The 27,405-nt window shown below is 44.8% G+C and overlaps 1 protein-coding gene across 9 annotated transcripts in view; it reads left to right on the plus strand.

Moving 5' to 3' along the window:
* NRXN1 (neurexin 1) overlaps nt 1-27,405 on the plus strand; it is a 1,628,124-nt gene that overhangs the window by 1,011,322 nt on the left and 589,397 nt on the right. For all 9 annotated transcript variants that reach the window (XM_085612721.1, XM_085612723.1, XM_085612729.1 and 6 more), the window contains one exon: nt 27,085-27,258. In XM_085612721.1, coding sequence (XP_085468847.1) covers nt 27,085-27,258 — 174 coding nt within the window. The remainder of the gene's footprint in view (nt 1-27,084; nt 27,259-27,405) is intronic.

The following is a 27,405-nucleotide window of genomic DNA, read 5'->3' on the forward strand; positions in this document are numbered from 1 at the left end:
CTTGCACCATAGTGCAAGGGTGCTTGCGCCGGCGCATGGCTGCAGTTTGTGCACCAGCAGAGGGGGAAGCACAGGAAAGTGACATATTATTGTAAATATGTCGCATTCCTGTGCTCCGGAAGTGCCACAGCTTGGCGCAGCCAAAGGCCTTGTGTTGCCGCGCTGCAGCACTTCCTTGTAGATCTGCCCCCTTGTATTCACATAAGCTGGATTTACAGGTGGGAAGGCATTACATGTGGGAAAACGAGATGCTAAGGGGCATATCAGCAAGGGCCGGCGATAATTATTGCTCAGCGCTCTTAGCTTGAGGATAATTATTGCCGGCCAACTCTGAATTTTATCACGGAGATAGCGTGCTATTAGCAACGCTTATCTCCACAGCGATAAAATTCAGAGAGCAAGCTGCCAAATGTGCGATTATCGCTAGAAATCCAGCGATAATCACACAACTTTTGGCGATAGCTTGCTGATAGGGTCTCACATACTTAGCCATGATATCCACCTTCCATGGGATATCATGGCTAAGTCAGTTTCAAAGCAGGCGTAAGGAAAGTAGCGATAACAGAGGTTATCGCTACTTTTCTTGTCGCTATGCTGCTTTGCGTGAGGCTTGATAATAGGAGAACTGTCGCTTAGCGACATTTCTCCCGTTATCCTGGGGAGGAACACCCACTTTGCATCTCATTAGAGATGCAAAGATGGGCATTAAGGGAAATGCGATAAGGCAAGGTTTCACGCGATAGCGTGACCTTGCTGATAAGGCAATAAAATTATGTCCACTTTTCGTCCGAAGACGGACGCAAAAGCGGCGATAAGTTTTTTATTGCCTGCTTGCTGATATGCCCCTAAAATACTACTATTTAGGAGGTAATAGCATGCACTCATTAAATTGCAAATGGGTTTTTGTGATAGGGTGAATATGAAATTACCCAAGATCTATGTTTGCTCTTCATTTTAAAACAATTCAGGTTGTGCACTGTGGTTATTTGCAAAAGCCTACTTTCTTTGGACATTTTTAAATGATGTTAGGCACATTTTCAATGGATCTTTAGTTCCTTTGTATTACAAAAATATGCAACGAAACCGTACCCCTTGTCCACATTATTTGTAAGCGTGAGGAAATAAAGGCCAGCAAAGCATTACACATAAATGACCGCATGAGGGCGACGTCGAGCCTTTATGTGATTTTTATACTCTACGGGGAAACAATTCCCTGCTGCTATTGATCCATACAGAACGCTAAATATTCAAATCCCTTTCTATTTTTTCTTTCTTTTTAGTATTTTGTCACACACAAAGGAGGATGTTTTTGAAATAATAGCCATGCTAGGGTGCAGCAAGAATTCTTTGTTCCCGTGAATTTCCATTTTAATATAACCATGCGATTATTTATTTATATGTTAACCACGCATTGCTACACAGAAGGAGGTGTGTGGAAATGACTCTATCTGTCAAATGTAAGCGATCTGTCAGGGCTATTAACTCATTATGCTCCGCAGAGTGCCCTGCACCATAGGGTTTGGGATGCCTTATGTTCACCTTAAATAGATTTGCATTAATTGTGCCAAATAGGTCATTCAGCTATGAGAGTGTAGCCCATGGTGGTGGCCACCCACCTTCGTGTTCTTTGTAACAACTTTGGCAGAACAGCAGACGAGAGTCAATTAAAATGATAGTCTATTCGTCACTGCTCGTCATGGTTAAACACCATATAGTCCTTTCATTTATATAAAGCTCCAGTGTTAAAACAATTGACAAAATCAGCTAACAAAATAAATAAGGCCCCATAATGACCTGGTCATAGTTATCATGAGGTAAATCTTCCGTTACTGCACAGTTGCAGTATTAACCCTGCTAGATGATTTTTGTTTAGCCAATTCTGAGTTTGGGTCTTGCTAGCCGGCAAAACCCCTTTGTGATCAAATGTTCTTCTGCTAATTGCTCCGGGGATTTGTTGAAAGATATTCGAGGGTCAAAGACCTTGGGTCCAAGATCAATTTGCATCCAACTTTGAGTGAAAATAAAATCAAGCTGTTCGCTCTTTATGTCAGATTTAGAGGAGAGGCTCAGGATGAGCCCGATAGATTGATGAATATTGTTGACAAACTTTAAGACATTATTGTTCAAAACGCCTGAGTGAAATTGCAGGTATACGGTGCAAGGGATAGCGATGGAACCAAGATGTTAAACCTAAAATCAATGTAAGAAAAGGTGTATTAAGGGAACCGACAATTTAATGTGAAAAATCAGATCAATATTTAACAATAGCTGAGAAAGATCTTTTTGGGATTAAATACTCTCACGATTGTGGCACGAGTGTTTGGTTGGAACGTATGAGCATTTACCATTCAGTGGAACATAAGTTAGTTTCCACTATTCTGTGCGCCATCTCTATAATTTATATCATCTAGTGCTAGTGTATTGAAAGTTCCCAGGGTTATAAAAAGAATATCCGGAAGAAGAGCTTTCTCAGTACTCACAGCTAAGCTCTGAAACCTTCTCCCTTCTTCCATCAGAGGAGTTAGTTTTCAATTGAAATTTAAGAACCATTTGAAAAGTAGGCTGCCAACCAGTTATTCTTTGTGCTTATCTCTCTTTCTTGATATGCTACTGCTGAATCAAACAATCAAAAAATAAATAAATGAACCACCAGTCTGTGGTGGAGAAAATATGTTAAGCAGGTGTGCAACCCAAGTAATGCTTGCTCTCCCCACTAATTGCATGTACGTTTACATGCTGATTCCTATCAGGGTGAAGGGCAATATAATGCTGTGAGATATGCCTCTTCAGAGATTCATTCTCTCCTTTATTTTAATTGGATGTCAGCATTTAAAATCCTCCAATGGACACTTAGGATGGCTTGCCGCTATGAGACGTTTGCTGATTTCAGCTAATTTTTTACCACAGTCCCACAAGAGCTCATAATATGTATCCCTTCCTGGAAGCATCAATAGTCCAAATCTTTCCTGCCCTCCACGGCCCTGTGTTCCTTCATTTAGCTATTTACTGTTCCATCTGAAGTTGCATGGAGGGGCTGCCCCTGGGCCAGCGGATTTAAACTTGCGATGCTGGCCTTGATACTCTTTTGTTCTGAATATGTACTTCTCGGGCTGAGTCATTTAACTCTGCTTTACTTACTTGCTAACTTGGTTCTCCGATGGACCTTATTGCTTTGCACTGAGAGTTAGCATTCCTTGTCCAACCAATTAATTAACAGTGCAACCAATTTGGCTGCACAATGAGGACCAGGAATAGGTAGCCAATTCTGAGTGCTTATTACAAGTTAGAGATTAAATTCAAATAGATCACTCTCAATATCAAACTGTAAAGATACAGTATTGCAAACGGGGAGGCCTAGCCTCCCAGAGAAAATTAAGGGAACAAGAATCAACCATACAAGCTGCTCTGCAAAACAAAACAACAACATTAGAATCTGATGCTTGGAATATAATCTAGTTTAGTCTCTTTTAGGCATTAGCAATTTAATCATCTTTGATACAAAATAAGACACATAATATCTCATTGAAGAAATCTACAAAAGATAATAGGGAGTACAAGAGCACAACAAACAAATTAAGATCGCTAAGGCTGACTACTTCAGACACCAACTGGATCAAGCGGCAAACCGCCCCAATAAACTTTTTGAATTGGTCAAATAGCAATCAGTTGTAGGTCCAAACCACTCTGACCCAGGTGGCAACCCACTTTCTTGCGACTAGCTTGCTGCTTTCTTCACTGAGAAAGCTAGACTCATCTCCATTGACCTCGCTTCTGAGAAGGCTCTACTACCTCTCCCCAGGGCCGGATCTCCCCTTGACCTCTTAGTAAAGTGCAGATCTACCAGGCTGATCACCAAGAACAATGCATCATGGGGCACCTTTACCCCAGTCAGTGAAAAAGACATCAACAAGATCCTTCAGAATATCAACCCATCCAACCACTTCAGTTAACCATTGCCCCGGCCATCTTCAAAAAAATCAAGAATGTACTCATCCCATCCTGGGCAAGGATTGTAAACGCTTCTCTTTCACAAGGTACGATCCCGGATTGCCTAAAAGCAGCCCAGGTATCTCCTATTCTAAAAAAACCGAACGCGAACACAGCTGATCTCAATAACTTCCTCCCTATCTCCAACATCCCCACCCTAGCAAAACTCAAGGCGCACAATCTCAACTTTGTGCTCACATAGAGAATTACCATCTCCCTGACCAGCATCAATCCGGCTTTCGAAAGGGGCACAGCACCGAATCGGCGCTCACTCACCTCATGGATGACATCTTAAAAATGCTTGACCAAAACGAATCCTGCCTCCTGATCCTCCTCAACATTTCCTCCGCATGCGACACAGTAAATCATGACAACCTCCTTGCCATTTTGAAAAATAGGATGGGCTTCTCTTCTCGGGTGCTACAATGGTTCTTGTCCTTCCTTCACCACAGATCTCAAAGAGTCAAGGCAAATCACTCTCTCTCCCAGCCCTCTCCAGTTCTCATGGGCTCCAAGTGTCCGCCCTATCTCCTATACTCTTCAACCTGTTCTTGGAACCTTTAGCTAACTCATTAAACTCCACTAACATTCTCTTTCATATGTATGCGGACGATATGCAACTCTATTTGAAAATCTCTTCCCCGGAAAACATCAGCTCACTCAACACTACCCTAACATCTACCCAAAACTGGTTAACTGAGAACCATCTCCTGCTCAAAACCTCCAAAACGGAATTCCTGCTCCTCTCCCCTCCCAACCACATCCCCAAGCTAGACATGTGTCTGAGTCACCTCACTGCCTTCAACTGCATTCCTCTCATCATAGACTCAGCCAAATCGCTCATAGTCACCATGGACAAGCACCTAAATATGAAAAATCATATCAGCAAGGTGTGTAAGGGAGCAAACCACTTGATGAGGACACTCAGAAATATCAAACCTTTCCTTCCACAAAATGATTTCAAGCAGGTGGTCCAAGCGCTTGTCTTGTTGAGGCTGGACTATGGCAGCGCTACCCTCTGTGGCCATCCCAAATAAACCCTGGCTCCACAAGGGCATCACTGAACACAGCGGCTAGACTGGTTACAGGCACCAAACAAAATGAGCACATATCCCCGTCCTAAAATCTATTAAATGGTAGTCCTACAAAGCACAAATTCAATTAAAGATTGCTGTTCTGGGGCACAAAGCCCTTCACTTCAATACTCCCAGGTACCTCACGCAAATACTTGAGCTATCTTGTGGTGCAAGAGCCTCAAGAAGCGCCAATACTTTCCTCTTGAAATCACTCATCCTTAGCAAAAAGAGAACTTGTCAGAGAGCCTTCTCCAGCGATCCCCCAAAGATATGAAACTCTCTTCCTCCGGAAGTACGCAGAAGCTCCTCAACGATGGCGTTCAAATTGAAAGCCAAAAGATTTCTTAGGAATAAATTCTTACCCTAATTGGGCTAGGCTCATCTGCTCGAAGACACTGTTCACTGTTTTCCTACGTCCATTCCACCATCTTTTGTTACTGCTCCTCGTTACCGCTTACTGTGACCCCCTTCATTGCCCTTTCATACCTGTTTTATTGTATTACCCTCCATGGTGCAATTGTCCTGGAATCGGCGATTAATCCTGTTTTTTTGTCTTTTTTACCCCTACTTGATGACATTTGTGTATTTATGTCCTTCCTTCCATTCTATTATAAAGTGCGCTGATATCTCTCGAGATCTTGTTTGCGCTATATAATACTTTATAAATAAATAAATTAAATGCAAAGAGTGCAACAGCACTACAACAGCTGCATCAGATGCATTGTAGAAGTTCGGTCAGGAGTCTTCAAGTGTTGGTCTAAACCAGACTCGGGGAACTTAATTTGACATAGGGAAATGTCTCTAAGAGTCTGTTTAAGGTGCCATGGGATCTAGGGGATTGGGAAATAGAGAAAATGGTTCAGGTCAGAGTGCAAAGGAAGGCTCTGAAAAGAATCCACAGAGAAACTTTAACAAAGGAGTTCCGAAGTAGTTTGCCTCTCTGTCCACGGCATTCGATAAGTTATAATCGATAAAGTTAATCATCAAATGGACTTTTGGTACGTCAGTAATAATAATGCATTGCATTTGTTTCAAAGTCTATATTGTTGCACATGGTATTCAGAAAGTAACACAGCTGTAAAGTCACACACTGAACATGGGAACATCCTCTCGGTCCCACCCTCATGGGTAAAGACTACAGTCCATTGTTTGTCCACAGAGATCTCAAGTGCTCATCATTGGATTCCATTCCCAGACATGTATCTTTTAGTTGCTACAAAACAAATATCAATTCAAGTTATCAGTTGGTGAGAACTCTTGCAAAGGAAAGCAAGTCAGCAAAATGTAGAAACACAAAGAATTCTTATGGGAACAAGAGTCAGGCTTGTAGTGTGAACAGCTAACTTAAAGCATTACATCTATAGTGCACCCTTTTATATGCATGTGCACACGTAAACACACATGCATGTACAATATTTCTTTAATACCTTTAGTCTAGTAAATCATGTAGCAAGCAATGAAACTGCATAACAGTAGGGATACTGGAGAACTGTATTCATAAGTATATATGTGCACACTTTAATCCATACATTGATGAACTTTTATCCCTTAATCTACTTTAGCAACCTCCGTATATAAGGATCATTTAGAGCTATACGTGCACACTTTAATCCATACATTGATGAACTTTTATCCCTTAATCTACTTTAGCAACCTCCGTATATAAGGATCATTTAGAGCTATGAACAACATTTCTAGCTGTTACACAAACTAAATTGCACACAATTATGAATCAAATGGAAAAGATTCAACAATGAAATGAAAGGATGGTTTAAAGTGAACCACACATTATAATGTTTCATTATTCAGTACGACACCTGTTATTTCTTATGAATCTCTTTTAGTGATAACAATTATAGAAATGTATTAATACATCAGCTACTTTGTTAAAATTCTTTCTATTTTAAAGACATTTTATCAATAAAGACAGATTCTACGTTAATTAATAATTGCATTTCTCTCAACATTAGTAAAACATTAAATGAAAGTCCTAAATCTTTATGTAATGTTCTGCATCAGCAGTTATCAAGTGCAACATGTGTCAGAAACACAAAGACAGGTAGAATTCATGTGCAAAGTGCACATTCATTTTGTGGAGCGAGAGTCTTTCATTTTTGGGCAGTGGGACATGTAAAGAGTGGGCAACATTACACTGCACCACCCCCCAGAGTTAGTACTTTACCACATTACCTCAAAATATTTAATGATGTGTGTTTTGTTGCCTCAGGTGGTAGCATTATTTCATATTAATTAATTAATAATCATCCACATATTGTATTTAGCAATGATGAGATCCTTGTCAAAACGTCATCAACACAGGTTAAAACATCATCAACACAGATGAGTAACAAACAGACCAACAAAGGTATTATTTCTATACATACTGATCTGAGAACTTTAGTTAACAGCAAATCAGCCCTTTTGTGTGAAAAATCAGGTTAATGGTAGAGGAGGCTGTGAGCCCTTCTAAAGCAACAGTCATAATCTCTGTCAGGGTGAACCACTAAAGTCACTACATTAACCTCTGCTCAAGCCTCTGGTAGCTTGGCACAAAAGCATTCAGGCTTAACTTACAGGCAATGTGTAAGTATTTATGAGGCAAACAAACAGTGATAAAGTGAAAACACCACACACGAAAAATCCCACACCAATTTAGAAAAATAGAGTACCTTTAATGCGTTATTTGACACCAAAAAGATCAAAATCAAACTGTAGAACTGGAGTTATGAATTTTTAAACTTTAAAGTAAATATAGCACCTAAAAGATCAAAGGCCCAATTGCAGACTTCTAGTCATGCAAGACAGGGGCAAAGTGAAAAGTTATGGCGGACTCTAATGGAGCACGGTTCATATACACAACATGGATTGGGCCCGTTCTTCGCTTACATTCAGGCTTAGATGAACTTTAGACGAAAAATGTCTGAGAATGTAACATTTAGTGGGGGAAGGTAGCTGACAGTGTAGGAGGCGGAGGCGTTTTTGTCAGGGAGTCAGTGGAAAAAGTTGTAGTCAAGTCTCCTTCATTCCGACTAAGGGCCTTATTATGAGTTTGGCAGTCATCCAATGAGAGTGCCAATGCGGTTGTCCCGGGAAGACCGTGGTGAGTCCGCCTGCTGGATTATGACTTGAATCCCGGTCTGCCAATTCAGCAGTAGTGTCACAGCAGTGGTCTATTAGGCTCATAGGGCAGCCTAACAAACAGACTGCTGCCATTTGAGTGCGCACTGCACGTTTCTGCATAGTGTGGCATGCACTATGTCGTGCATGCCTCACCATGCAGGAAAGAGGGTGACATTTCAGGAGGGGGTCACAACATGTGCTCCCCTCTGATACATCCCCAGGCCCAGATTTGGCTAGGGATCCCTTACCTGCATGTCTACCACCCTTTTCCTGGCGGTGTCATATATAGATATTCAGGTCGTAAAATGCTTGGTGGTAACAACATCAGCACCTCTAGCATATTGAGGCCATTTGCGGACCACCTCCACAGCGGGAATCCTTGATCCCAGTGGAGGCGGCAGTCTTGTGGTGGTCCCACCACCAAACTCATTTTGCAGGGGGCAGACCCACCATGGCGGTAATGGTCGGACAGCCATCACTAGGACTGCCTTACTCGTAATAAAGTCAAGTCAAATATCTCCAGTGGGATGAAGCTGCAGGCTGTAGCCAATGAGGGCCCACAAGGCTAGATACCCCTTCTGCAGGGAACTGCTGAACAGGATTTGCTGCTGCAGAGAAGAACTTAGTGGGAGCTGCAGTGAACTTAGGCCAACCAGCAATGCACCTTGGGCAGATCTTCGAGCAGGTAGGTCTTGGTTTAATCTCGGTCCTCAAGGCACTTTTTTGCCAAAACATTTAATATCTCAAGTTTGGCATTTGGGCTATGTGGGTACCTTTAGCACCACTTCCAATTGGCAAGGACTGGAGAGACACTAATTGGAGGGTCAGGACTCACTCAGACAAAATGGTTGGAGCCTTTCTTGTTCATGAGGCATGAGTATGAGGCCAGCCAACTACCCTTTGGAGTCACTCTAGACGTCCTGGTTTCAAGATGATGTCCAGAGCTCAAGCAGGTGGGCAGATCTCTCAGGGTGCAAAGCAGGCTTCAGACAGCAGAGCATTCCTTCTTGGTGGAGCAAAGCAGTCTTCTGAAGTACAGAGCAGGCCACAACAGCAGGCTGTCCTCTCAGAGTCCTTCCACAGGTCCAGAAAGTGAACTGAAGAGTGGGTTTGAGGATCGCGTTTTTATCCCTGGTGCCTTTTTTGAAGTTAGAGAGACCTCTCGAATCTTCCCCTCTCGGAACTTTCAGGAATTTCCTGCATACCTGCCCTGAGTCCAGTCTGGCTATAGGCACAAATGGCTAGTGCGAAGTTCTTTGTGTGAGAGTATGGCACAGCCTATTGAAGTCCAAGTAGGCTACTCCCAGCTCCGCCACCCGGTCCTGACTAAGGTGGCCCATTCAGGCACACCTAATCCCTCCATTATGTGGCTATCTGGGGGTAATAATGCTACTCACACCCACTCATGTAACACAGGAACAGCCCACAGGCACCAAATGCTTAAGGGGTAAAAATGTAAACTTTCTAAAAGTGTCATTTTTAGAATTGTGACTTACAATCCAACCTTACCATTAAAAAAGTATTTTAAATTACAATTCCTCAGACACCAAACTTGACTTTCCAACCTGCTCCCAGACAAAGTTAGCAATTAATAAATGTAATGAGGTAAACCAATGTTATCCTATGGAGCGGTGGTCTCACAGTAGTGAAAAACGCATTTGTGAGTTTTTCACTACCAAGACATGTTAAACTTTAAAGTGTTGTTCAACACTTAATTACAATGCACCCTGTCCTGTGCGCTGTGTAGGGCTTATTTTACAATTACTTATATGTATTAAAAAAGGAGTTATAGGCTTGTCAAAGGGGTTATGTTGCCAGGTCAAATTGGCAGTTTAAAACTTCTGGCAGGCTGCAGTGGCAGGGTTGAGACATGTATTAAAGGGCAACTTAAGTGAGTGGCACAATAAGTGTTGCAGTCCCGCTAGTAGCCTTTAATTTACAGGCCCTGGGCATATGGCATAACACATTATTAGGGACTTATAAGAAAATTAAATATGCTAATCAGGTGGGCAAATTTAACAAATGTTAGGGTGTGAGCACAAGCACTTTAGCACTCTTTAGCAGAGTCCTAAGGCCAACAGAAAATTATTTAAATAAACAGGATGGTGAAATCAAAAAGTATTGAATTGAAATGAATTGAATACACATTTATATAGCGCATGGCTACCCAGGGGCATCCCAGCGCTTAATGTGACACCTTAAAAACACAGAACCGATCACGGAAAGAGAAACGTTTTAAGCTGTTTTCTGAATTTAAGATAATTAGATTCCAGACGTAGATAATCTGGGAGCTGGTTCCAAAACTTGGCTGCATTATATGAGAACCGCCGACCTCCAGTTCATGAGCGCTTGATCATAGGAACTGCGAGTAGTCGTTTATTGTCGGATCTCAATGTCCTATTGGGGCGGTATAATTGCACCAATGAATGAAACATTGGGGGATCCTTCCCAGAAATAGATTTATGGACAATGCACATAGCCTTGAACCTAATTCTTTCCTAGATGGGAATCCAGTGCAACATAGTAAGGGCTGGTTTGGCTGAACTGCATTTGGGAATATTCATTAAAAGGAGAGCTGCACAGTTCTGGACAATCTGCAGTCTCTTAGTAGTTCCCTGTGACGTTCCCAAATAGACTGCATTTACATAATCCAACCAAGACAGTATGAGTGCTTGGACTAATATTTGTCTGGCAACAAAAGGAAGGAGAGGGAGAATCTTCCTTATCATCCTAAGAAGTCCTTAGCAATTGGCTGCAGCTTTACGAGCTTTTACTCTAAAATCAAAGTTGCAGTCAAACCAAACTCCCAAACTCTTGATCTGTTTTTTTGGCGCAGGTGGCGGACCTAGGCAGCTGGGCCACAGAAGGTCTATGTTCACGGGGGCAGAATGACCCAGGAGCATAAGTTCTGTCTTTGCTCCATTCAGTTTTAGGAATGACTTGTCCATCCACTCAAAGACCTTCCCGAGGCATGATGTTAAGCCAGGCTCGGATTTATCTTGCTGACTGAGGGAAACCACCAACTGGGTATCGTCAGCATAGGTGACAATCTGGATCCCCCATGAAAGCACCACATCTGCAAGAGACCCCATGTAGGACTTAGGGAAGATCCCTGGGGGACTCCACACTGCAGGGGGATCTGCTCTGAGGAAGCATCCTCCTCGTATCAGCGAAGAATCTATTTTCAAGAAAGGACTGCAGCCATTTCAGGGCGATTCCAACCACCCCCACCTCCCTGAGTCTTTGGACCATAAGTTGGTGGTTAGCAGAGTCCTAAGGCCAACAAAAATTTATTTAAATAAATAGGATGGTGAAAGCAAAAATTATGGCGGAAGACAACCCTAACGCAAACAGGTCTTACATTTTGTTTTTGTACTTTGATGTATATTATTTTGTTTTGTGGTTGCATCACATTGTGGTCACATTACTCTATTTAGGTGTTTTTGTTTACCTTTTGGATGAACTAATAATTGATGAGAGGGACGCGCGCAGCCACGAGACAGTTGGCGAAATTGAATAAGTCTCGACTAAACTCCTCACAGCCGAGCGTTAATTTTAGCCCTCTGCTTTACTTGATTAACTGTTTTTAATACCTGTTTTGCTGCTTTTACTCGCACTTTAAAATTGTGCTCACGCCCACACCTCGGTCCACTGCGGGGATTCCCTGATTGATGTTGAGGGTGCCGGCTTTTTAGAAATCCTTTTCTCTGGTTGGTGTGGGCTAACGGGGGCGGAGGAGGACGGTCAGTGTCTCAGCGCTTGCTGACTACTTAAATCGCATGCCTTCCTCCTTGCACAGCAGACACGTGCAGCGGGCGTGCCGTTGGCACGCCAAATGCGTGCCAAAGGCAAGCCTGTTTGCGCCCGTCCGAGCCCGACCGGGACCAGGGGCCATGACCCGGACCCAAATAGGGCACTTAGATCATATTACTCCACTAACCAACTAATGGCCAACCCTAATCCACCGCTCCCCGACTGTACCCTGTTACATCTTGAGGACGGGAGACAAAAATGTTCATGCTGTGGCTTCTCTTTTGACATAACCCTGGACTATAAATATAAATATAAATCTACTCCAAAGGTCAACAAACAAAAAACACCGTGTCCGCAACAAGCTCCATCGTACACAAGGAATTGATCACCTTCACCATCACCGATGATAAAACCATGATAAGCATGGAACACATGAACTTCAAGCTCCACAACGACGAGAAAACCTTCATCAAAGGCACCCTCGCATACAGACCACCAGAACTGCAAACTGACCTCAGCTAATTCATCACCCTGTTTGCCATTGTATCTGAACACAACGTCTTCCTAGGAGACTCCCGACTCCACTGACATCAACTCCACCGACCTCCTGGAAAGATTGGCCTGATCCAGCTGTCACAAACCCCATGCACAGAGCAGGACACATGCTGGACCCTGTCTTCATGTCCAGCAACAGAATCAGATACAGCCACACTTTGGAACTCACCTGGTCATACCACTCCAGAGTACACATCACCCTCACCTCTCCCCCGCACCACCCCCATCTGCAACAGTGCCTCCTTATGCAACTGAACCAAGCTCACTCAGCACCAGTGAGCTGACACCCTCAGCATCACACAGTCTAATGTCACCACCAACATGTGCCAGACAGGAGTGAGCTTCAATGCCTAGATCACCAGCGCCGCCAACCAAGTCGCTCCCACTAATCCATCCAAAACGCACAGACCGACCAAACGAGCAAGCTGGTACACTTTGGTACTCACCACGTTGATGTGCAAATGCAAAAAACTGAAAAGAAGATGGTGCATCAGCAGAAACTACACTGAGGAAACCACCTTCAAGTCAGCCCTCAACGACTTCCACCCCCAGCTCAAAAATGCTGCAAAAAATTAGGCAAAAAATTAGGCCTGGGCTCACCAGATTGAGGCCCGTGCCAACCAAACCAAAGAACTTTCACCATTGTCAGCGAGTGCACCTTCCCGATAGCCACTAAAAACTCGATCCCCTCCTCACAAGAAATATGCAACACCCTCGCTGACCACTTCCACAAGATAGCATCCACGTACAAAAAGTTTGATCCCCAATCCACCAACCTCCTCAGAATCCCATCAGCCACCACCACCGCCGCCCACCCGCTCCATGCATGGGAACAACTCAGCACATTAAACACAACTATTCTAATGAACTCCATCCACTCCAGAGCACCCACCGACCCATGACCCCACCACCTCATAAGAGATGAGATTAGCCACCAGCTCACCACCATCTTCATCGCCTCCATCACCACATCTACATTTCCAGATGCCTGGAATCACGCAGAGGTGAGACCTCTCCTCAAGAAACTCTCTGCAGAACCCAGCATTTTCCAGAATGACTGTCCTAGCTCACTGTTCCCGTTTCTTGCCAAAGTCTTGGAGAATCCATCAACCTCCAACTCACCAAACATCTGGAGAGAAACAACCTTCTTGACCCTCCCAATCAGGCTTTGGAGCCAGCCACACCATTTTGGCAGCCCTGATCACTGCAGCAGATGATTTCTACCCCCTGTGCAACAGTGGAGACTCAACCCCCATCCTGCTCAATCTCTCTACAGCCTTCAACACTGTCTCCCACCACACACTCATCACTCGAATGTGCCAGATCAGAATCCCAAACGATATTCTCAGATGCATGGCATAATTTCTCACTTGTCCACCTCCCTCCCTTCACCTCACAACCCAAGCACACCGTCTGTGGCATCCCTCAAGGATCATCCCTCCGTCCCACCCTTTTCAACATCTATCTGATACCCCTTGCAGACGTTCGTGAGATCGCAAGACATCAACACTATCCCCTACACCGGCGATACCCATCTCGACCTCTTGCTCTCAACAGACCCCATCTTGGCACAGAATAACTTCCATAACTGTATGAAGAACATCTCAGCCGGGATGAAGAACAACTGCCTGAAGCTCAACATGGATAAAACTGAAGTTCTGATCTTCGGCAAAACACACCACCCTCTGGAATGACTCCTGGTGGCCATCGGAATTCAGTCCCACCCCCACACTGAAAGGCCACACCCACAACCCCATCATCATCCTAGACAGTATACTCTCCATGAAATATCAGGTCAATGCTATCTCCTCAACCTGCTTACACATGCTCTGCATTCTTCGCAAGGTCTTCAAGTGGCACCCCATCAGCACCAGGAGAACAGTGATGCAGGCCCTCATCACCAGCTGGCTTGATTACGGCAACACAATCTATGCAGGCACCACCACCAACCTCATGAAAAGACTCCAGGTGATCCAGAACACAGCAGCCAGACTGGCCCTTAACCTACCCTATAGAACCCACATTACTCAGCCCCTGAAGGATCTCCACTGGCTACCTGTCCAGAAGAGATGCAAATTCAAGCTTTTGACCCACGCCTGCAAAGCCCTCCAAACCAAGGACCCACCAACATTTCCACCAACCACCCAGGAACCTTTGCTTTGCACACCTCGCCTTTTCACAGATACCTGGCATCTGCCAATGCCGCTCCGGAATTCTTCTCCCACCACGCCCCCAAGTTCTGGAATGCCCTCCACCTCCTCTCTTCACCCTTGTCAACCAACTTCAGTAAGGGACTCAAGACCTTGCTCTTCAACTGATACCTGCAGCTCAGTGCCTGGATGACCTCTCATGTGATAAGCCACGCTTTACAAGGACCACTTGATTGATTGATTCAACTATGAAAAACAAATGAACGATTCAGCAGTCATACGTATTAGAGTATTTGAACTCCTGTAACCTCACCTGTAACCTCTATATGTGTTAAATGGTAGCGGCAGTTTCAGTCGATAACCTTTCAAGTATTTGCCCGGCGATAATCGCCTCTCATACCACTCGATAATTTACCAATAAAAGAGGCAGGCGCCGGAGACTGGAAGGCAGGAAACAAAGTTTTATTCCGTCGGAGCAGAACACATCAGATCAGACAGCAAGGTATCGTCACGAGGTGCTCTAACTGCATCTCTGAGACCTGGTCTCTTATACACTGGTTTATTGCTTTATTACACATAGTACATTCTTGAGATTCCCTTGATGTACGGGGGGAATATCCCCTGAAGCCCCGGTTCAGATCCGATCCCACACATAGATACAGTAGGAGTTCCCACCCCACCCACAGTAGGAGATGGCTATTGCGCAGCAGGGTATTCCGCCAATTCCTGGGGGGGGGTGTGTGACCGGTCGGGTCTCAGGGAGTAGGGGCTTTGATCTACTGTAATCCCTTTGATGTGGGGTGTTTCCCTTACAGTAGGGGCAATAAACTGAATCCGCAGGGCTAGGTGATGGCCTGGGACCAGTTCAGACAATGGGGCGCAGAGGAAGGGGGTTATCAAAGGAGAGGCATGACCATGTATGGGTTGTCGGTCGGAAGTGGTTCCGTAGCAGGGTCGCGCAGAAAGAGAGGGTTTATGGCCTGTATGAGAGAGCGGGGGTGGCCAGCGCGCGGGGGATGCTCGCAGCGCCAAGGGGACCACGAGGGCGATTGACAATGAGTGGGGAGAGAGTGGGGTGCCTAAAATGGCGGCCGTGCATTCGCTGTGCGTGGCGCTGGGGAGAGGCAAGATGGCGCAGATAATGTTCAGTTTGCAAGCTAAATTTCCACAGTCCTCCCTTTTAACATATCTCGCCAGCTTGTCCGGCCAATATTCACCTTTGTTAGCCTTTCAGTTACAGTATCGTCAATGTTCGTCATACATTTAAAGATACAGAGTCTTTAGGGTAGGCAGGAGTAATCTGACACACTTGTACATTGTCTCATACAGTTTGATAAAGTATGCGAGGGGGAAGTACATTCGAAGTTGCAGTATAGTCGTGTACATGGCTGGTGTTGTATGAATGTTACTATACAAAGTTACATTTTCTTAACTTCTCAGTGTACAGTTGGAAGTGATTGATGCAACATCATGAAAACTTGATAAGAAGATAGTTAATATAATAAGGTGGTTGGGAGAGGATTTTCAACTTTGACATGGGTTCTTCTTTCCAGTGTCCTTATTTTATAAAGAGCTATCACTGGTAAGCTCTCATTGTTGTTCTTCTTTCGTTGGCACTGTTGAGCACCGGCGGTGGAGCTAAGGTCCAGCTCAAATCCGATTTCTCACGTGGCAGGGTGTGACCACTCACTGTTCTTTGATCACAGTCCTGTTCCTTAACACAGTTCATCACAGGTACTTTGAGACAGGGTGCCGGCCTTTTGTTCTTCGGTAGTAGGTCAAAGTCATAGTCCAAATGAAAGAGGAAGAGAGAATGGGGTGGCGTGGGATCGGATCAAAAATGCGGACCAAGGAGAGCAGAATCTTTCAGCACTGGGCCCATCAATCGGGCCCGACGGGTTGAGACTTCAGGCACGCTGGTCAGTGAGCAGGGGCCTCGATGTAGCCCTTCGCGCTTATCGTTCTGATAATGGTGTCTCGTCTCACACCCTTTTTGCTTCGTCGCTTCCCCTTTGGTCGATGTCATAGATGCTTTATGATCCGCAGCCAGACTATGCGTCACGTCCGACCCCTCTCTTCCGATGGCTGCAGGTTATCTTTGAATGGGTTATAAGAAACGAAAGTCTTAGAGATTTTGGCAGGGAAGACATTTACATACTTCATTCTCTCTCCCAACCACTGGGTAGTTGCGGAAATGCTCTTATCTGTTACTATATGATTGGTGTCTATTAATTCTGATGTTAACGTGCGTGTTACTAATCTATAAATTACAGCTGTGGTGCAGGGTTCTGTGGGTGTCCCTGTCCATCATCTGGCCTTCTAGGTGTCAGTTTCTGTGTCCTATAATACAAGGTTTGGTAATACCCGTAAGTGCGAGGTGCTACGGTCATGCGTTCACGAGTATCCTTTTCATACAGTAGGTGACCCTTTATCAGTTTAAAACAGGGCCATCAGCTGTTTCGTTCGGAATACTCTGAGACGGCTAGTATAGGGCTGGAGTTATCTTTGGGAGAACAGGGTGCTTTAGACATTCTATTTCGGGCTAATTGGTCAGGGGTAATTCTGGGCGGTGGAGATGGTGTCCTTTAAGAACAAAAACCACTGACATATAGTCCCCGTGTTGAGGGTCAGATTGGGAGACATCAGTCGTCTTACCTGTCCTTTCCTTCTCAGCCGATTAGGCTTAACGTTCGCAGAAAGGAGAGGTAGTAACGTGGTAAAGTATGGTCGTTTTTGTTTCTGTCAATTTGTTCGAACACCACCGTGTTCAGGCCAATTATACACTTACCAAAGAGGTGTATGTCGTTAATTTATTCAAGAAGAAATAGGGCAAGAAAGAGCCTTTTGCGAGGGAGGGGGAGAGAGAGTGAGAGAGAGAGAGAGAGAGAGAGAGAGAGAGAGAGAGAGAGATGGGTAAGATAATAGGCCACTTGGTGCACACGCAACATGGAGTAGCATGGGTCTGTTCCATGTAAGAAAACACAAGCGGGGAAAAGACATAAATTCGGTGGTCACGTACACACAAATGCCGGATAGGGTGTGACAGTACATGCATCAAGACGGAGACTCAGGGCTGTGTTGAGCACGGGGACCTCTCCTTTCCTGTCCTCTATTCCTATGCATGCTGCGTACCTTTAGTATTTTGTAGTTTATCTCATGGGTTGTCTGACCCTTTATTCTCCTCCCTTTGATCGGTGGACGAGCACTTCAATCATACAATGACGCTCTCTTCAAGTGACCCAAACATGAAATGCATACACATTCATATCGTATAATCGTAGTACACACGCACAATCATGTCATACAGTTTTTCATGTTCCCAATGATGGTCTGTAATTTTACGCACTATCTCACAACGTTTGTCTATGTTTTCCCTGATGTTGAACTCGGTGTGGTCCATGTCCACTCCACTCTTCAGTCGGAACTTCGTCGTGACCTATAGAGGGGAAAATAAGAGGGGAGGGGAGGTGCAGTATTCAAAATACCCCAGCGCGCGCAGACACGAAAGGTTCTACCTACCATGTACCAGGCTAGCCGCAGGGGTGGGTAATACCACGGACCTATTTTTCTTTAGTTCGAGGCAAAGATGCTCTAGTTCATTCATCTCCTAAATTCGGGTTCCCTGGTCGTGCATGTATTTCTCAATTGGTCGTGTATTATGGTGCAAGATACCATACCTTGCGTGCGACGTATACCTTAAGTTATAGTTCATTATTGATTTGACGATTCTTGGAAAAAGGGCAGGCGTGATGGGTACAAATTCCGTTAAACAAAAAATATTTTAGGCAAATCGAGTCTGTATTATTTGTATGCTTTCGCTTAGGAGTGACAATCTTTTATTTAAAAGAGAAACCTTCAACAACCCAGATGATTAGTCATGACACTGATTCCATAATTCCTTTTTAAGAAGCCCTTTATTTAAAACAATGTCAGTGTAGAAATACGGGCCTACAGCCGCTATAGGCCGGCCACGGTGTGAGAGGCGTCGGGCAACATGAGCAACACTAGATTAACATAAAAATCGGTTCCCCCCTCTCCCCCACCATCATGTGTGAAAGCATCGCATACATATATATATATATCTCTTTTTAACACGAATGTCACGTGACTGGAACGCCACAAGGAGTTGTAGGCCACTCCTACATCAGCGCCATCTTAGGGCGGGGTCGGGCCAGTGCACAGTCTAAGTCTTTCCATGAATTAGCAGTTGAACCAGAATTCCTTTCGGTAGTTCGAGAACTTTCGTTAGCGTCAACTTTGCGTCAGCATGGCGTCACTGCAACCTTGTAGCGATGTCATGGTTCGTTCTTAGGGCGGGGCAGCAGGCGGTTTCTTCCGCCGACGTTTTACTTTTTCACTGCACCAAGCGGAGGCAAGGTGGCCGTCGCTCGGGGGGGGGGCAAAAGAGCAATGGCGGTGGTTTTGTCCTTACCGGAAGTCCGCAGGAGTCGAATGTCAAATGACTCCAACCAATTCTGCAAGGCTGAGGGGAGCGTTCTGTCATGGGTGGGGCCCATGCCCTAGCAAACAAGCTTTCGAGTCCAGAATTTTCTCACGGTGGGCCAGGCCTGGAACCGGAGGGGTCAACCGCCGGAGTTCAAGGGCAGCAGTAGCAGCAGCTCTTCGGTACGGCTATCGGAGAGGGGCCAACAGCAGCTACAGCGGCAGTTCAGATGGTATTGCCACCGGAGTGGTTCCAGTAGCAGCGACAACAGCAGTTCGGATGGTATCACCACCGGAGTGGGCCCCTGCTTACTTGGCTGCGGGGGCCCACTCCCCGCGTCGGGTGCTAGCGGCAGTCCTGGTGAACCCTGTGCTTGGGTGGTTGCCTGGCGGCCGCGTGCAGGGGTGCCGGCTCAGCCCAACGGCGAATGAAGTGGCAGGGCGCAACTCAGCTGGCTGACGTGTGAAAGATGCGGTTGGGGTGCCCTCATCTGCTGGCGAGCCTCCACCTGGGGAGGTGGGAGAGGCTCGTCCGCGTCGCCTCCCCCCGCCAGGGCATCAGCCCTTATTGAAGAAAGAAGAAAGAAGACGGGTAGGCCCGCACAGCATGGCGGGCTCCGCCTTGGTGTTGCCAGAACTTCGGCGCTTCGTATAGCCTCCGGCCTATTCGCACAATCGCCCGCCACTGATGTCAAGGGATTTTTGCATGGCTTTTATAGCCCAAAGTCAACTAAGAGGGACCGCCCAAAACAGGCCAATGTTGCAACTTCGAGGTAGGAGAGGCGAGGACGGTGTCACGTGGACGTAAATGCTTTGGGGTGCAGGTCGCAGCAGACTGTCATGTAAATAGTTGTTTAAAACATGTTCTAACCTGTTCATTTTGCCGGAATGTTGTTATACTTACAAGTTATTAAAAATGTTTGACCATACTATTTTGCTGGAGTGTTGTACGTATCAGCGATCCAGTTAGCGTATTCGGAAAATGGCGTGGTTCGATTGCACGTGATCCTAATCAAGTGTGGTGACGTTGATGGTGGGTATCAACAAACTTCCTGTTGTGCCTATTGGGGTCCCTATTTTTGTTCATTTCCAGAAGGACCGGGCACTGGGACTTCCAGTGTCCGAACCCTCTACAGAACGCACATTGATTCCCATCTAAGTCTCTCCGTCCGTTGTAGGGTGTAGGTGTATGGTCTCTAGGGGGTAGCTTTCTAGGGGCGGTTGGTTGGTAATTCTCTTTTGGGGGTTCCCTTCCTATGGTCACCCCTTGCAACTGTGCTATCATCACCCTCTCCTTTAATTCCTTTTTCTTCTTCTCTGACGCCCTATCGTTCTCGTTCTTCTGGTTTTCGTAGTACTGGGCCATCTGGAGAATTGCTGCGGGTTTGGAGGCTGCCCAACTACTCTCGCTGGTCTGTAGTTTCTGGGAAACTTCTGGCGACAGACCCTTTACATAATTCTGGACAAAGAGATGATGTCCGGTTGCGGTGGTCATGTCTTGGCCACTGTAATCGGAGAACACAGTCTCGAATCGGGAGAAGTATTCAGACACATCCTCCTGGGGTTTCTGGCGGCAAGCCGTCACTATCGACCAGTCTACCTTTCTTTCTGGGATTAGAGTCTTCAGCTTTTGTACAATCTTGTCTGGGAGCTCTAAGATGGCCTTCGGGGGTTTCTGTCCTGGTTCTCGCTGTTTATCTATGGTATCGAGTTGTACCCAGGTATATCCGAACGGCTCAGCGTGGTCAACTTTCCGGATTTGTTTCCACACATCAGCCGGCAGGCATAGCCCAAAGAACAAGTCGATATCTGCTAACGTCATTATCGTTGAGCCTAAGGCTGTACCCAATTCAGTGTAGAAGGCGGTCGGGTTCTTTCTCAAGTCGGGTAGAGTCTTTCTAAAGGTCAAAATATCTTGCCGGTCCCACGGCTGGTAGACCCAGTTATATACAACCCTTCCCTTCGCATCTTGGTGGTTGATGTCGTCGTGTGTTCCCTGACCCCGTGGGGGGACCCAGTAGGGGGCAGCTTCTTTAATGGGCATCATGGCATCGGACCTTCCTCCCTGGGGCTTAGTTGCTATGGGGGTTTCTGTTTTGGTGGTCTGTCCATGTTCTTTAAGGTGTCGGTAGACCTCGAGTGTACGAGTGAAGAGGTTCGCTACATCGCCCTCTCTTTCTTCCCCAATGTCTACCTTCCTATATAGGGCCGCTAAGCCTTCGGGGCCTTTATCGTGGTACCTATCCTCATATGCATTCAGGGCGTGATAACAGAGCCGTACGACGAAGTGTCGTCTGCGGCTGTCGGCGTACGAGTTATACACGTCTGTTATATACTCCTCACTTTCTTTTCGTTCCACCAGCGTCCCTACTATCTTGTCAATTCCTGCTCGTTCATCCTTAGTTAATCGATTCATTCTGGTGGACTCTTTCTTTCCTATCTCATGGTCGTCTAGCGTTGTAGTCGACGTTGGGTTCGGCACAAGAGGCTCAGCCGGCGCGGAGGCCGTGAGGGCCGAGGCCCCTGTACTGCTTTCGCTCGTGTTCGGGGGTTGTGGGTGTTGCACTATTGATTGGGAGGGTGCATACGGAGGGGGCATGTAAATGATCGGGGGACCTAACAGTAACTCGTCATTCGTTCGCTGCTTGGAGGACAACTCAGGGTAGAGCAAAGAAGGGGTCCTAACAGCGTACTGGCCTGAGGTTTCGGGCTCCTGTCTTAGTTTAGTTTCCCTTCTCTCCTTTATGTCTTCGTCTAACTTTCTAGCGGCAAGGTGAGCTGCCTTTCGTAATTCCTTTTCTGCTTTTACTTCTTCCCTCTTTTTCCGTTGCGTCGCTTCTTTGCGCCACATGCCGATACTGTCAAGCATAGTAGGCGTCGTCTTGTTGCTACGCAGAGCTATTTCTAGCGCTTCTATCTTATGGTCGTCGAAGGATCCCATCAGTGGCCACTGACTTTCGGGGTCCTTCTTGGTATACTTATGCCACAGTTTGCTATAAGCTACGGCAACTAGTCCATATTTAGTGAACATGTCCTTATTAGGGGTGCCTTCCAGTGGAGCCGGGTGGTTCACCTCTAATAAGCGGTCCGGGCAGAACCAACTACCAATCAGTGGGGAGAAGATAGGCATGACGGGTTTCAACGGGGACAAAAGTCAGCACTACCTATCTTTTCACTGCTTGCAAAGACTAGACAGAATATCTCTATTCTTCGTTATTTGTAAGCAGAGAATACCTCCAAAGAACCAATATCGAACAACTAGTGTTCGGACAATCAATCAATCAATCAATGGGGAGATAAAGATAGGCACGACGGGTTTCAACGGGGACAAAAGTCTGCGTTACCTACCCTTCACTATTTGCAAAGACTAGACAGAATATTCCTATTCTACGTTATTTGCAAACAGAGAATATCTCAAAAAGCACTATTCTTCAAAACAATCAATGTTCGGACAATCAATCAATGGGGAGATAAAGATAGGCACGACGGGTTTCAACGGGGACAAAAGTCTGCGTTACCTACCCTTCACTATCTGCAAAGGGAGAGAGAGAGAGAGTATTTCTACTCCTCCCCGTTTGTAGACAGCGAATATCTCAAAAAGAACAATCAATGAGCAATACTAGTATTTCCAAAGCATCAAACAATCAATCAATTATTTCTCAATTTGTCGTGTATCACGACCTTACCCGGACCGCGTGGACAGTTTCTCGTCTTCCGCCTCCAGCGCCCGATCGTCCTCTACTCTCCGTATTTGCCGCGGCACTCCTGATGGTTCCCAGTCAGGACCGTAGATCACTCGAGAGAGGTCTGCTCGGAACCAGTGAAGTTCGGATGATCGGCTGCCAGACGAGGGTCTATTGGGCAGGAGCTCTCCCGATCGTTGCAGTCGTTCACTCTGTCGTCGGGACCTCTCCCACTGGATCCACGTGTCGCTGATGGGCCCCACGTTTGGGACGCCAATTGTTAAATGGTAGCGGCAGTTTCAGTCGATAACCTTTCAAGTATTTGCCCGGCGGTAATCGCCTCTCATACCACTCGATAATTTACCAATAAAAGAGGCAGGCGCCGGAGACTGGAAGGCAGGAAACAAAGTTTTATTCCGTCGGAGCAGAACACATCAGATCAGACAGCAAGGTATCGTCACGAGGTGCTCTAACTGCATCTCTGAGACCTGGTCTCTTATACACTGGTTTATTGCTTTATTACACATAGTACATTCTTGAGATTCCCTTGATGTACGGGGGGAATATCCCCTGAAGCCCCGGTTCAGATCCGATCCCACACATAGATACAGTAGGAGTTCCCACCCCACCCACAGTAGGAGATGGCTATTGCGCAGCAGGGTATTCCGCCAATTCCTGGGGGGGGGTGTGTGACCGGTCGGGTCTCAGGGAGTAGGGGCTTTGATCTACTGTAATCCCTTTGATGTGGGGTGTTTCCCTTACAGTAGGGGCAATAAACTGCATCCGCAGGGCTAGGTGATGGCCTGGGACCAGTTCAGACAATGGGGCGCAGAGGAAGGGGGTTATCAAAGGAGAGGCATGACCATGTATGGGTTGTCGGTCGGAAGTGGTTCCGTAGCAGGGTCGCGCAGAAAGAGAGGGTTTATGGCCTGTATAAGAGAGCGGGGGTGGCCAGCGCGCGGGGGATGCTCGCAGCGCCAAGGGGACCGCGCTGGCGATTGACAATGAGTGGGGAGAGAGTGGGGTGCCTAAAATGGCGGCCATGCATTCGCTGTGCGTGGCGCTGGGGAGAGGCAAGATGGCGCAGATAATGTTCAGTTTGCAAGCTAAATTTCCACATATGGTAAGAAGGCACACAGTCCGTATTAGAAAAGATGGATTTTGATACTCGCTAATAGGGCAATTAGGTTTTATTATTGTTCATCTAGCCTGCTCCAGCAACTTTCTGTTATAGTCAGTTGCACAGGTTCATTAATTTCATTTAAATCTTTTTCACCCACATTGAAACTGATGTCTGTGACGTAAAAAAAAAATCTTTATTCCTGCACATCCATTGACACACACAAACATGGGTGGGGTCACATACACATGTGGACACACATACTTTTACACACACCTTCTCAAGCATACATTTACACACAGACACATGCATACATGTGTACACATAGAACTAGACTCTAGCCCTGGTCAGAATTTCAATTACACTGGAGTAATCAGAGTGATTTTGGAATTTCCCATTATTCTTTGAGGTAGAATTACCAATAATACTACAATCACACCCTCTCGAGTAATTTTGGGGGAAAAATCCTACTGTGAGAGCACATTAAGGAAATGTGGACAGCTGCTCACGCTTGCAATTCATCTTATGTTGTATTCAGTGCGATTTCATAGTACAAAATGGTTAGTTGTATCAACCTCTGAACTGAGGGTGCATTTTTGCGCTAAAAGAAATAGCGTTAAATGCAGATTTGCTCGTCTCGCTTAATTCCACATAATCTTGCAGAATTCTGGATAATTCCACTTGATTACAAGAGTTATGCCCATCCTTAACACACACACACATCCTTGCACTGTTATAAATGCTTTATTTCCATTGCATGTGGCCTATTTTTACTTTAGAACACAGCTCTCACAGTAGTCGAGCCTAACCATCCTGCTTATCTCACTAGGATGCCAGAGCTGTACTTTTAGATCAAATTATCTTATCGTGCGCACACCATTTCTTTTGTTATTGATGATAACATCTCCTATGTGGAGGACATGTTCCAACATTTAATCTGTTGTTTCCTGTGGACCATGGGATTCTTGCTGCGTTATTCAATAAGCGGTCACTATTCTTGAAGACAGCATACGATGTACCGAGAGAATCGGTCAACATTCTTGTTTTCTGTTTTAAAGTAGTTTTCTCCATAGTTGATCCACAGTCAACATTCATAGAAAATTAGATCTACGAAGTATTTGTAAATTTATGCTTTATGAGAAGAAATGTTATGTTTAGGCATTTTCAAAGCTTTAAAGTTTTTACTAATTAAGACACTGTTTTACCTTACCTTAGTTCCCCACCAAAACAGGTTATCAAACACTTCTTTTTTAAGTAATTCTCTTTGATATGACAAGTGAGACCTTTTCTCCCACATGTACCTAAGATCTCTTTGCACATTTAATAAACCAGTGTGCATGTTTATCTTATCCACTAAATTCCTTTCTCACGCCCTTTCCATTTAGATGTAATGTAATCCGCTCTACAGTGTGCGAAGTAATCATTCCTATGCTCATGCTCTGTGTGTCTACAGCAGTGGTCCATAAATAGTAATAATGAACATAAAATAAAATCTCATTACCCTTTTTTTAATTCACTCCAGTGGTGGTGTGCCTTTTATGCCACATACCTTTGTTATTCAAAACCAGGCAATCTAGTCCAACCATGAAAAAACCCTTTATAAAATGTTTACGGAAGTTTATTTTGCACACAAAAAAGATTTCACTGCAAATATATTTACCCATTTTTTTATACATTACCATATTTAAAATATTTACAATCACTAACTCGAGGACTCCAGACAGAATTATTTCACAACAATCTATGCTGCATCAGCTTCAAAATATTCTCTCTAACACACACCGCACATGGTTCACTCTGCTGGCAAATCCCATCAATTTAGGACAACTGAAAACTCTCTAAAAATATCCTCCCCATGTCATGATGAAATAATATTTCTACCAAATGTGTCCAACATAAACCTTTAGCACTTGAATTTCATTACCCTTGGCCTTTGCACCAGTGGTACTAGACTTCAGAAATTCAAGTGCAAATGTTTTGATTTTATCACAATTAGATTGTCAGATACGATTACCAATTATTTTGATTATTTTTTAATCGCTCAGCTCTATGGAAGATTAGGCTCTAGGGTTTTTAAAAAAAGAATAACATTCTACACTGTAATTCTTTGTTTTATTTACTTGATAAAGGAACAAAAAATATACTTTTGTGTAAACATCGATGAAAGAAAAGTCATTAGCATAACGTGAGTGAGGTTCCAGTAATTTATCTTAGCAACGTGTTACGCTTGGGACCTGATTTAGAGTTTGGAGGATGTGTTATTTTGTCTCCAAACTGATGGATATCCTGTCCACCTATATTCTAAGGCAGTGTTTCTTACCATTTTGACTTCGTGGACCCCCACCTAATCATTACTGAAACCCTGGGACCCTCAAAGAATCATTATTGGAATCCTGGGACAGTAACTGAGTCAGTACTGAAAGCCCGAGACACTGACCTAATCATTTTTGATGATTTGAACAGCAAACCAATACACACAAAATTCTCGAAACAAGCATTGGTCCAACAAATACACAATGGATTAACTATTTTATTTATTTCACAACCAAATATCCCAAAAATCAAAATTTAAATTTTGATGGGATGGTTGGAACTTTTTGGGACATAATTGAGGCCCCTCATTGTCTATACTATATTCCGTTTGATGCACTTGCACTGCTCCCATGTATCAATCTGAGGATGCTAACAATTTTTTGCCTCTAGTTTTGAAACTCCTTCACATTTATAGAATGTTTTAACATTTTCAGTTTTTACATTCTGCTGGTTCAGTTATGTACACTTTATGAATCTTTTAATATTACTTAATGATCTAAGCAGTCTCAGACTCCCGAGTAGGCTTTGTGGGCTCTCCTGGATCCCCGGACAACAGATTACCAACCACTGTTCTATAGCACTTGCATAATGGTGGCTTATGGGATATCCATCATGTTTGTACCCTTCCATTAAATTCTACATCAGACTCTATGTTGTGCATAATGGGCCTGTTGTTTAAGAAAACACATGGAAAGTGATATTATCAGTTCTCAAAGAAAAGTCATAGTCTCTAAATACAGAGCTAGTGTAATGTAGGTATGCTTACTGAGGGAATACAAGCAGTGAGCATTTTATAATTGAAAATGAAATCAGGAATTACATTGACTATATTGCAAGATATCATACCCAAGATATTATTATTAATGTCTGCCTTTCTTGTACAGGTGACCTCTACGTAGGAGGAGTAGCCAAAGAGATGTATAAATCTTTACCAAAGCTGGTCCACGCTAAGGAAGGATTTCAAGGATGCCTGGCATCAGTTGACCTGAACGGGCGCCTTCCTGACCTGATCTCCGATGCACTGTTCTGCAATGGACAGATAGAAAGAGGATGCGAAGGTATTCAATGTCCTAACAATCGCCGCATTTATTTGATAGGTCCTGCAGGCTCAGGCTGCAAATTAGCTTTCCGCAGCCCCATTGTTCTCATTTTAATTGAAATCTTCTTGGGTTCTTCATATTTGTATTTCATTTAAATTGATTTAC

The sequence above is a fragment of the Triturus cristatus genome, chromosome 6 (genome assembly GCF_964204655.1).
Source record: "Triturus cristatus chromosome 6, aTriCri1.1, whole genome shotgun sequence".
Taxonomy (NCBI): Eukaryota; Metazoa; Chordata; class Amphibia; order Caudata; family Salamandridae; genus Triturus; species Triturus cristatus.